This window comes from Physeter macrocephalus, chromosome 7 (genome assembly GCF_002837175.3).
Source record: "Physeter macrocephalus isolate SW-GA chromosome 7, ASM283717v5, whole genome shotgun sequence".
Taxonomy (NCBI): Eukaryota; Metazoa; Chordata; class Mammalia; order Artiodactyla; family Physeteridae; genus Physeter; species Physeter macrocephalus.
Genome location: NC_041220.1, coordinates 15,820,698 through 15,834,026, shown reverse-complemented (window position 1 = coordinate 15,834,026; position 13,329 = coordinate 15,820,698). Strand labels below are relative to the sequence as shown.

The 13,329-nt window shown below is 39.6% G+C and overlaps 1 protein-coding gene across 1 annotated transcript in view; it reads left to right on the top strand.

Moving 5' to 3' along the window:
• The window catches only part of UNC5C (unc-5 netrin receptor C), a 416,430-nt gene that overhangs the window by 263,772 nt on the left and 139,329 nt on the right, over positions 1-13,329 (top strand). Inside the window, exon 3 of the mRNA XM_024126662.2 lies at positions 4,151-4,294. Coding sequence (XP_023982430.1) covers positions 4,151-4,294 — 144 coding nt within the window. The remainder of the gene's footprint in view (positions 1-4,150; positions 4,295-13,329) is intronic.

Here is a 13,329-nt window from a genome sequence, read left to right as displayed (position 1 = left end):
GCGGCTCACGGGCCCAGCCGCTCCGCGGCATGTGGGATCCTCCCGGACCGGGGCACGAACCCGCGTCCCCTGCATCGGCAGGCGGACTCTCAACCACTGCGCCACCAGGGAAGCCCCTGGATGTGATATTTTATACATCTTTACGTTTCTGGAACAACATAATTTTTGACATTAGTGGACTTTTAATATTTGTTGACAGCACTGCAGATTACATTTCTGGGGGAATGTGGATATTATTTTAAATAATTATGCAACAGGATTAATCATGGATTTTTGATCACATTATAATAATCTCTAGAAAAACACTATTTGTGATGCTTGACTATTATGAAGTTAAATTTATGCTAAAGATAAGGAATAAATGTCAATTACCAGATATTATTGCCAAATTCATGTATAGCCTCACAAAGGTCCAATCAGAAGGTGGCATTTGCATCTGAATTTCTAAAATCATGTGAAACTCCCTATTAACAAGTACATGTTCATGCTCATTATAAGACTTCTTGGTAAAGTATGCTAATTACTTTGCTGCACTCTGGCTCCCAAACCACAACGATTCCTATTATAAAAGCAAATCACTGCAAACTTCAAACAGCATGCATCCTTGAGATGCCGCTATTAAAGGAAGAACAGTGATGGGAAATCTTTGACGTTATCAGACAGGATGGAAAATACACATTTGTATTTGAGTAAATCCTGTAGACCGAAGCATTTCCCCCCACCCTTAAATAACCTGAAACCAATTTCAAGTTCCCAAATGCTCTTCAAAGCAACCTGCTTGGAAGTACTGCTGATGGCATTTCAAATTTCAAGGCAGGTTGCTTTTTCCATCTCAAGACTTCAAGCAGATTGGAAATTGCACTTTCAAAGAAAAAGGATATTACCTACTTTTAGACAAACCACTAGCCTCTGGTTTGATGAACAAAATGTCATAGGTAACGAACTTAACCTATGGTAACGAAAAGATGATATGTAACCGAGTAACTCAGAGTCTGAATAATGCAGCTAAGTCTAGAGAATTCTAAAATGTAAGTGTTTAGATAACTTCATGCTCCTGTTTTTTCTTGTTCTGGTGTTGTTGACCACACGTTGGAGTGTAAACTTTGGGCATGTGGCAGGTCCAGTGTACAGAGCTGTAATTAATCCATCTCCTCCTGGATGGGGCATCTGTGAAGCCGAAGACAAAAATCCATGTGTGCTTGATGCCTGTGCCCATGGGGAGCCTGGGCCACACAATTCAGAACATTCATACGATGAATAATCCCTGTAGCAGGCGGGTCTGTGGCTTCTTAAAAGGATTTACGTCTGTGCTCAGTAGAAACATCCATGAGCCTCTTAGGGCAAAAGGATACAGTGGCCCTCATGAAGTTCTCCTAGCATTTAATTAGGTTTCCTGTAATTGCTTTAAGTAAAAGGTGGGGGGCGGGGGGTGGGGATGAAACCTGAAGTTATCATCTTGGGACACAAAATATTTGTGTGCGGTTTTACTATCCTGAGCCCATTTGTTGCTGCTCTACATTTTGGAAAGAACCGTTATAGTTCTAAGGAAATACTGCATGTTTATCCGCCCTTTGGTGACTGCAGCAACCTTTAGAGGAAGAGTTTCGTTTCCAGTAACTGACTTTCTGCATGAACAGAGAAGGTATAAATAAGTAAAACAGACAAAAGTATTAAACACCAGAGAACAGAGTAAAAAGAAAGGAGGCAGGAGAGGAGGGAAGGCTCCGCCCCGTCTTTGCACAGATTTCTAGATATAAGAAAAAGGAGAACAATTACAATGAGACAGGAAAATGAAAGGCCCAAGCAAGGACCAGGAAAAAGGAAGGAAATTAGTGTTATTTGTTAATAAGTTGGTTTTTTTTACTGTGGAGACTTGTTTTATTGGTTGGACATTGGCTAAAATAATATAGTAATCTTTTCATAGAAGGGTGAGGGATTGGGATATGCCAGGTACTTGAAAATTCTTTTTAAACTGATCACTCTATAAACATAAAAACGTTACTAATTTTCAAAATGTTAAAATAATATTAAATATACTTAATAAACTTTTGTAAATAGAGTCGCCCCATCAGGATTTTGCCATGCCTTGGGCTTATCAAACCCACTTTCCTGGGCTTCATTCCAGTTCAGGGACTCCCGAGCGGACCTAAGGACTTAGTTGTTTCTGTGTCTCAACTCCCGTCAGCTTGTGATAGGAAGAATTGTTTATCCCCCAGTGGGTCAGCACCTACTATTGTTGGGTGGTTGTTAATTTCCCTGAGTGCTTTTACCCATATGAACATGTCCTAGATTTTAGGGTAAGTACTGGCATACCCCTTTTTAGGCTCTCCAGATGACACCTCTTTCATGTTACTTATACCAAGAAGTCACAATCAAACATTTTAAAATATAACTTTTAGGAACTAGTTAAACTTTATATCTTGTACATATCATGATATCATATATATCGTATATATATTTATATATGTTTATTTTTTAATTCTCATCTGATTATGTCATCTTCTTGCTTAAAACACTTGGTTCTCAGAAAGAAATCCCAGATCCTAAACATGGTGTACAACAGTGGTTCTCAAACTGTAGCATGCTTCAGAATTCTTGGAGGGCTTGTTAAAATATTGCTGGGCCGAACTCTTAATTTTTCTTGTTCACTGAGTCTGGAGCGGGGCCCAGGAATTTGTATTTTCAACAAGTTCCCAAGTGATGTTGATAAAGCTGTTTTGTGGGCCATACTTTGAGAACTGCGGGTTTACAGGAATGTACATAAAGTGGTCCCTTTCTTGTCTCTAGTTTCATCTCGTGCTAGTATTCTCGGTGACCAGTGCTCAGTTGTCTTCTCCTGGGTTCTCAGTCTCCTCCTTCCCTTTCCTACTTCTTCCCATGTGCCCTGTCCCTCTCCCCATAGGATTTAATCAACCTAACTCATGTTGGAGCCTTTTATGTATCCTCCTCACAAAAATAAAAGTTCATGGAGGGCAATGACTCTTTTACTCATCAGAGTTTCACAGGTTCCTAGTGCAATATGTTCTACATAATTGATACTCAGTAGATATTTGGCGAATGAATGAATGAATAAACAGTGCAGAGTAATACATTTAACTTTTCTTACTGTGCTCATACTTGACCCAGAGCAAATTCTCCTCCTCCCTAAATGGTGCCCCTAGTTCTGTCAACAGACACTCCATGCTGGAAGTATGTGCAACAGAGCTGGCAGTTGCCCACATATATTGTTCAGAGAATCCTTCTTGCTCGTGCAGAGAGGCATATTGCAGGATGAATACCCCTACAATGATAATCCCAGATCCTTAGTTCAATTTTTGTTATTTTAGGATTACGTAATACTGTGAAATAAATTCCAATTATTTGAGCATTTTAACTAGAAGCCACTTTATTTTTAACAGGATTTTGCTTACATTGTTGTTATAGAGAAACACTTGGGCTTTCAAAATATTACCCATGAAAACCTTAAAGTCATACATTCTTTGGATAGAACAACAGAGGTTTGTTAACTAAGGCTAGTATTTCTTTTAAGAAAAGCAATGTGCCTTAATAATAAACAAAGCTGTTTAAAATGACTGAGTTTTAAAAAATCACCACACATTTATAAAGTACTAGGTCATGTAATAAAAACGGATACACATATTTGTGCATATAAATATATATATTGACGATTTATATACTTATGATTATAGCTTTAGGTCATTCTTTCTCATTTCATGTAAAGAATTAGGTAGACTTAGTTATTGTAAAGCTGTGTACAGCATATGGGTATCTTCCCCACAACCTGTATAATTAAGATAGAATCCTTAGAAGATGTTAAATTCAAGTTACTGTTTCAATACACAGAGGAAGATACCTTGGTGGAGGGTGAATGTTACGCGGTAACGGGAAAGGTGTAATTCTGTGGAGTGATAGACCAACTCCATTTTCATTATCTGGTGAATCCAGAAGATTTGAAATAGCAAATAAGAGAATGAAATAGGTGTGGACAAGTAACTGGATCCAGAGGAAAATCAGAGGAGATAAGAGGCAATATCTAGGATGTTGGTCTATGGGATCAAGAAGGATCACTGGAGGAAAAATATATGTATGGTGTTTTGTATTTTGTTAGTACAAGTCTTCTCCTGACTTAAATCTTCCTTTGCCTTGGCAGGTCTCATTGTGCGGGAAGTAGGCATTGAGATTTCACGCCAGCAAGTGGAAGAACTCTTTGGGCCTGAAGATTACTGGTGCCAGTGTGTAGCCTGGAGCTCGGCGGGTACCACCAAGAGCCGGAAGGCCTACGTGCGCATTGCATGTGAGTCATAGTGCAGGGACAGTGTGGATTCCAGAAATTGATGGAAAATGGGAAAATTTAGACCATAAGTGCTCTAGTGTCAAAGAACCCTGGTTAAAAATTGCTCCCAGATTTCTGAATTTGAGCTACACTTTCCCTTTAAGTCACCAGCATATCATTTTATTTTGTTTCAAGCACTGAGTAATTTTCCTTTATGGGTGTAAAAGAATTCGTGCTACTTTCAAAAGATTGAATTTTCTTTTTTAATCTGGTAGTAATTAGGCTATGGGAAAACCAACTATATTCCTTTAATGAGTTTATTCTGCCAGTTTGTTAGGAGAGTGTTGACTAGTTTTGCTATTAGAAATAGAAATTACCCAAAGTTTCTCTGTTTATTTTAGAACTGTTCTAGTGCATCAGAATACACCACTATTTTCCAAACTGTGTTAATTTCTAGAGTATTTGTGTTGAGGGAGAGGTTAAAATGTGCCTCACACACCAAAAAAAGTGTTCCATAATCAATAAATGTGGGCAATACCTTTTTTTTGGACAAAGTTAAAGAGGTTTCTTCATTGTAAAACTTTCCAGATTCCTTAATATGCTAATGTGAATATTATCCCCGAGGAGGAGATGTAGTCTGCAGCTCTTTCTGCAGACCCTTTTCTCAACGAGTACTATTCACACCTTGAGCGGCATGAATGCTGCTTTAATCTGTCTTTAGGTTCCATACTGAGAAATTTTCTCAAGTATGAGACCACTGAAACCCATGTAAATTTTATTATCTGAATTCCTTTGCATGTCTGTATTTTACTAAATTTCAATTTGCATTGATGTCAATGTCATTTACCTGTAATATGTCACTAAGTCCCAACAATTTTGGCTCTGATGCTTCCCCCAATTCTATTCTCACCTCTTCCTTCCCTTCTGCTTGATCTAGATCCCAACCGTTGCAAACACTTCCCGGTTAGTCTCCATGACTCGAGTCTTTTCCCTTTTCTAATCCTTCCTCCATATTACCACAAATGCAAGATTTCAGAAGATTCCTAAAACTCAGGTCTCATCTCAGCTCACCTCCATCTCTGCTAAATTTTTAGAGTGGCTCGTGAGATAAAGTCAAAATTTCTAACAATGGTATATATCACTGTATTAGTTTGCTAGGGCTGCCATAACAAAATTCCACTGACTGGTGGCTTAAACAACAGAAATTTATTTTCTCACAGTTCTGGAAGCTAGAAGTCCAAGATCAAGGTGCTGGAAGTATTGGCTTCTTCTGAGGCCTCTCTCCTTGGCTTGTACATGGTCATCTTCTCCATGTCTTCATACTGTCTTCCTTCTGTAACTGTCCACATCCAAATCTCTCTTCTCATAAGGATGCCAGTCATATTGTTTAAGGCTACCAGTATGGCCTTAATGGCCTCATTTTAACTTAATCACCTCCTTAAAGGCCATATCTCCAAATAAAGTCACATTCTGAGGTACTGAGGGCTAGGATTTCAACATGTGAATTTTGGCGGGGGGTACACATGTCAGCCCAGAACAACCATATTTCATTGTTTACATAAGGTAACCTAAATTTCCAGCTCTGACCACAAAGAATGTCTCCAATCGAGTCACACTAGATTAGAAATACTTCCATTTCTATACTTTCCAGCTGTTGTTCATACTGAAGGGCTTCACCTTTTTCTTACTTCCTTTCATTATTTGTAAAAACTCATTTATTCAACAAATATTTAGCAAGCATTTACTCTGTTCTTGGGACAATTGTAGGTATTGGGTATGGAGCCAGAATCAAAACATGTAATGATCCCTGCCCTCAGGAGGCTTATGTCTGGTGAGCAAGGGCACACTCTATATGAAATAAATAACCAGAGACAGAGCAGATAGTAAGTGCTATGAAGAAAGATAAGTGGGAAAAGGGGGTATGTTGTGCTGGGGAGGGTGGTCAGGGAAGGCTTCCAGAAGAAGTTGACAGTTGAAGAATCCTGAAGGAAGGGAGAGAGGAAGTCAGGCAGAGGGGACAGCAAGTGGCAAAGTACAGATGCCCTGAGGCAGGAATGTGCTGGCGGGTGCCAAGAAGATCGAATTAGCCGGAGTGGCTGGAAGAGAGTGAGTGAGAGTAGACCCCTAGGTGAGCTGAGAAAGGTATGGACAGGAGGGCAGTGTGGAGATGGCCTAGGCCCTGTGGGTGTAACATCTTTGGTCCACAGTATGAAATGAGAACTTCGGAATGTTTTCAGCAGAGGAATTCATGACACGACTTCCATTTTAGCAGAACACCTGACTGCTGCGTTGAGAATAGACCATGAGAAGCAAGAGTAGAAGCAGGGAGACCAGTTACGAGGCTGTGGATGTGGGAGATGTTAGGATACATAGATTAGAAGCTGTGGAGAAGTGAGACCTGGATTCTAGATATATTTAAAGGCAGAGGTAGTAGCTTCTCTTTGAGAGGTTAGATGTGGGATGTGAGAGAAAGGAAGGAGAGAATGATTCAAAAGGCCTGAGCCTGTTGAAGGATTTCTTTCAGTTGTCCTTAGCGAAGTCATTCCTGCCTCATCAGTCTCCAGAATGATAGGTGTTCCTTTCTCAAACCTTTCAGAGCAGTTCGTCCATCCTCTAATACAAGCTTGTCTCCTTTGAATTATATTCACTTGTCGTAATGTCTGGTTTCATGCCAGCGAGTTCTCTGAGATCAGTTTTGCTTAATTCAGGTTTGCTTAACTGTATATCTTCAGTGCTTAGCACAACGCCTAGAACATCAAAGATGTTTAATAAATCTTGTTGAATTAAAACCATTATAAAGGGCTTCCCTGGTGGCTCAATGATTGAGAGCCCGCCTGCCAATGCAGGGGACGTGGTTTCGAGCCCTGGTCCAGGAAGATCCCACATGCCGCGGAGCAGCTGCGCCCGTGCGCCACAGCTTCTGAGCCTGCGCTCTGGAGCCTGCGAGCCACAACTACAGAAGCCCGTGTGCCTAGAACCCGTGCTCCACAACAAGAGAAGCCACCGCAATGAGAGGCCCGCGCACCACAATGAAGAGTGGCCTGCGCTTGCTGCAACTAGAGAAAGCCCGCGAGCAGCAATGAAGACCCAGTGCAGCCAACAATAAATAAATAAAATACATTTATTTTTTTAAAAAAAACATTATAAAGACTTGCTCTATATTAATCATTCCTCTCTGAGCATGTCTAAAGGGATTTTTCTCTTTGTCTTATGTGGATTCTCCATGAAATAGACTCTGAGATGGAGACACGCACGCAGTCAATGTATTAGCGAGGGCTCTCTGGAAAAACATCTGTGGAGGAACAGAAGTGGTCAGAGGGAGAAACTGAACTGCTGTAACAGGTACAACAAAAGATGACCCCATAGGGACCTCTGGAGCTAGGACAGCCCTTCAGAATTGTCCCACCTTGAGGCACAGGAGGTGAGCAGACCTTTCTCCCCAACATTGACGAGTCAATGGATGTGGGCCCATCCTTTTCTCCTCACCCTCACCAACTTGTATGACGTAGGTCAAGTCAGCTCTTCTCAACTGAGGGCAAGTCTAGGAGGGAGAGGCTGGGGGCCTTCACCTTCAACACTCCCAACAGGTGGGATCAGTCCTGAAAACATATGTAATCCACTACAATTGTCTACCACGAATCTTGAAGATTTTATGTTATTAATGTTATTTTGTGTTTTATGTTATGAAAGTATCTTGAACATACTTTCAAACATTTTAAAAAGAAACAAAAAACATACTGTTTTGGTCAGATAATTAAATGAATTCAAAATTAGCTTCTAGTTATAATCAAAAGAGGCACAATGATATAAAACTATATCTTGTATTACTATGTGGTCATTAATATCAAGTATAATGAATATTAAAATTGCCAATCTACACTCTATACTAAATTGGCTTGCCTAAAAGCTGAAGTTTAAGGGCTTCATAGTTACAAATGATGACTCTTGTGTGGTGCCAATTTTATATATGTATACATAAACAATATATAGTATTTAATAAAATAACATATGTAATATCTTTATAGAACCCTATTCACCACATTAAAAATTAAAAACATATAAGAACCTCATCTTTCTTTGCAACATATTATATAAACTTTGCTATTTACTTCACAGCTTTTATACGTAGTTTGACATTTTCAAATAATAAGACAAACTCTTCTTCTAGTAAGACATTAATTTGCCCATAGCACGTTTTTGTCTTCATGTATTAAGACTGAAGAGAAGTTTGCTTGTACTTCCATAAGTAACTGAACTCATATGTGTGTGGCCAAGGAACAACATCCAATATATAAAGATTTACTCATATAGATTTACATCATGATGAAAAAAAAGTTAAATTTCAAATTCTCTCTGTCAGGGCTGATCCCTACCAACTGAGTCCTTGCTAATGTTGCAGGAAGGTTGCAGATTTTCTGTTTTGCTCTGTTTCAAGTGAGCTGTGGTGCTTTGCCCAGTAATATCTGACTGATGGCTGTCACATCAACTGCAATTAAAGTTTAAATTTTTCTCAGGTAAAGGTAACCATGACGCTAAAGTTAAATAAGTGCAATTACCTCTCACCTAATTCGATCTATACTCGTTATGTGTTCTGTGGAAGGGCCCATAGTTCTTTCATGAAAAAGCTCTATTTTCAGAAGTTTATAAAGCAGAAATGAATATTAGCTATTCACTCATTTAATTCGGCCAGGTATGAGCTGAGAACATGATATGCCTGCTCTAGAACCGAGCACAGTTAGCAGAGGGCAGTGTCAGGTGTCCTTAGTGGGTGTTGCAGCTTCCATTGCAGAGAGAGGAGTTCCTTCTGAGGGGACTCAAGTGGACACTATAATGACTGTCCAAAGTAGAACCCTTACGGTGACGCAGCCGCCAGTTTCATTGGGTTGTTTCTTCCAATGTCCCTTGTTACAGGCCAATGGGAGAATTCTGAGTGTTAAGGTAGGAAAACGTAATTCAGGCAAAATGTCGGCAAACACTGTCTTTCTTCAGGAGACGTCTTGGCTGCCGTTGCTGATGTTGGTTGTGATTGTTGGTGATGTTGTTCGCGGTTGCTTTTGTCAGGGGATGGTGGGTATACTGTGAAAAGAGTAGCAGGGTGGAGTGGTTAGAGCACACGTTTGGGGCCAGGTTGACGTATGTATTCAAACCCTGGTTCCATCACTTACCAGTGTGACCTTCATCAAGCGACTTAACCCCTCTGAGACTTAGTTCCATCAACCATGAAATGAAAATGATAGGGTTATTTTAAGATTAAACTAGAATAAACTTGTAAAGCATATGGCATAGTGCCAGACACAAAGCAAATGCTCAGTGTATGATAATAATATTCATAACAATGGAGATAATGATTCATACAACTTTATTTGTGCATTTTGAAACTTATCAATACTAAGTTAACCTTAAAAACTAAAAAGTTTTTCCTTCTTTCACCACTTCCTGTACCAGGCCTGGGCTGTCAGTCCTAGAGGTTGAAGTTCTCTGCCGATTCAAGTATAATTAGACTCTAATTTTGTCCCTAAGCCTGAGGCTAGAGGAGCCCTGTATACGGTCGCCCTTCTCCTCAATTCAGTAGTTACAATGGGTTTATGTGCGTAGACGATCCGTCTTCCTGGGAATGTCAGGATAGTTCCTAAGGAGTTTCTCTTTCTTATGTGTGCAAAGGCCACTGACTACAGATTGGAATAGGATAGTTTCTGGGAGGAATTAAGAAGGATCAGAGTGGCCCTCTCTGCCCTCCTCTCATAGCTCACTCATCCTTTTCCCTGAGATCAGAGCCACCTTGTGAGCCATGTGTAGGTGTGGACCAAGCCATGTTTACATCTGTGAGTCTGTAGTGTCTAGCATGCTGTCCAGAACAACAGTGTACGAGGAAATATAATGCCAGCCACACGTCATTTCAACTTTTCTAGTAGCCACTCTTAAAAAAGTAAAAAGAAAGGGGCAGAGTTAATTTTAATAATATGTTACTTCGTCTACTATATTTAAACTAGCATTTCAATAAAATAACCAATGTAACATTCTTTTTTCACATTAATCTTTGAGATCTGGTGTGTTTACGCTACAGTACTTCTCAGTTGAGACTGCTGCATAGCCACGTGTGGCTCATATTGGACAGATGGGCTATAGAATAATAAGAATAGATACACTGTTTCAGTCACTTTTTCACCTCACATAGTTACCGTGTGTGTGTGTGTGTGTGTGTGTGTGTGTGTGGGTGTGTGTGTGTGTGTGTGTGTGTGGGTGTGGGTGTGGTGAAAACACTTAGGCTCTACTCTCTTAGCAAATTTTAAGTATGCAATACAGTATGATTAACTATAATAACCATGCTGTACAAAAATATCCCCAGAACTTATTTATCTTGTACCTGAAAGTTGGTACCCTTTGACCAACACTTACAGGAATTAGCTCATTCAGTACTTGCAACAATTCTGTGTGACAGGTGTTATTATCCTCCTTTTACAAATGAGGAAATGGAGGACAAAGGGAGATTAAAAAGCTGCCTGAGTTCAAAGCTCATATACGGAGAAGTAGGTCAGACCAGCAAAGGAGTCCATGCTTTTAACCAACACACTGGATACAAATAAGAGAGGAGGTGGCCATGATTTTGTGTCAGGTGGCAGTTCACAATCATATCTTATTTTCCACATGCGTAATGACATAGGCTCACTATCATTTACAATGCAGAAGTGAAAGAAGGCCTTGGGTTCCTGCCTCTCTCCTGTTGCTTGGCCTGCCCCAACTATACCAGTTTGCTTTTAGAATGTTTAATACACTCATTCCAGATACAGGCTATTTGCAAATATCTTCCCTCCCACCTGGAACATTCTTCCCCAACTCTACCAGTGGCTCACCTCCTTCTTACATTCAGATTTCTGCTGAGACATCAGCTCTTTAGAGGGATTAACCCTGACCAATTTACCTAACACACACTGTCGCCAACTCTGTCACTCTGCTAACCCCAAGCCTGCTTTATTTTTCTTGAGGGCATTTCTCTTTATCATTATTCATGATCTTTTAGGCTGACTAGCTCCACCACTGGGAACATAAGCTTCACTAGAGCAGGCACTTGATTTTCTTCATCATTATATCCCCAGTGCCTAAAAACAGTGCCTTGGATGTGGCTGGTGCTAAGTAACTGAAGACGTAAGTAAATGGAATGAAACTGAGTTAACTTGTAAGCATATGATAAGGCAAAGTGACGGTGCTATTTCATGCCAATGATTTGTTGTTTCAGTAAAAACGTTTTCTCACCCAAGGAACTTGAGGACATCAGATAGACTGAACTGATTGCCCCTGCGCTCCCCCCACTTCAAATTCCCATTACGCTTTTGTCTTATTTGTTTTCTCCATAGCACTTGTCAACTTCGAACCTACTATATACTTATTATGTTCATGACTAGTGGTCTATTTCCCCCAGCCACTTAGAAAGTAAGATCCACATGGGCAAAGATTTTTGTTTGGTTTGTTCACTCATGAATTCAGAATGCCTACAGTGATGCCTGACACTGTGTAGGAACTCAATAAATATCTTAAAGGAATGGATGAACTAATATTTCTATAGTAGGGGTAGTAGTAGCTCCAGTTAAATATATATGTGATCTTGTCGATTATTGTGTTAGTTTATGTATACAGAAGTCATTATTTGTGGCCTTGTATGTTACTTTTCCATTTCCTACCTGTCTACTCTACTTGACATAATCAAAATTAAAAATACAGTTTAACCAAATAATGCAGGTGTTCTGCGTTAGCCAGGTGTTCGGAAAGACTTAGGTTATAGCATGACAGGATCTGGCAGCCTAACACCAATGTCTCGGTAGAGCTCAGCAAGCTTGCCACCACACCGGAATAAATGGCCTGTTTACTAACGTGCACTTCTGAGCTGTGGTTTGATCCCCTGTATGACCATTTAAGTCCCCAGTAAACCCCACTGTAAGTTACAGAGGCCGGTTTTTGAGTTAGATGAGATTAATTGCACAATTTAGACATTTTTAGATAATAAGACAAAATTTTTAACAATAAATGTCTCCTTGTTTCATATAAATCTCAACTGTTATGTTAATTAGTCCATCATGTGGTTCCTATTTCAAAATTTAAAACCATAGCACATACCTGATTGCATCAGTCTGTATTTTTCCAAACTTATTTGCTTTTGTGTTTAGACAGAAGTTCTCAAGATTCATGGAGGCTCCACAAATCCATAGGCATTTATAGCTCATATTTGTTCTGAGAGGTAGACATCTAATTGATAAAATACTGTCTCATAAGTTATAGTTTGGGAAAAATCATCCATCTATGTGCTATAGGAAGGGCTGGTAACCCACTGGACTAAAATATGTCGTTAAAGTACTGTTTTATGCTGTATGAAATGGGAAGTTTATGGCTAAACTGCTTATTTGCAAAAAAGCTTGTCTGCAATCATTGTGTTCTTTTTTTGTACTCTGAGAAAAGAGCCTTAACTTTTTGATATATCGGGTTCCTCATCCATAAAGTTGGCATGTTTCTTATTATTTACCCCTAAGACATACCTTAAAACATATTGTGATGACATATAATCATTTTTTTCTGAAAATAAAGATGCAGTGTGAATAGAAGAGTAGCTTATATGAGTTTTATTTTTCTTCCTCTTCTCTGTAATGGATGTCTTTGGAGTTCTAGCTGTAAAATATTTATTTTTTAAAAAACCCTTTAGCAAAACTATCTGAATACAATATATTTGTCCTATAAATGCCCCAAAGCCAAGAAATAAAGAAGAATGGCTGAAATTGTACTTCCCTTTGCAGGGACTTTGCTTACTCAGGATTTCTGTTTAAATGACCCGGTGCAGTAAGGGATAGCCACGCCTTGGCAAAACTAAAGACATTGCCAGATAATCTTTCTGCTGATTTGCTCAAATTATTCTAACCTCTGTCCCTGCCCATAACTATGATATTATGAAAGTGTTTGTGGTAAATTCATAAGATTGGTCAAAAACATTAGTTTTTTAAAACGTAAAAAGAGGGCTTCCCTGGTGGCGCAGTGGTTGAGAGTCCGCCTGCCGATGCAGGGGAACCGGGTTC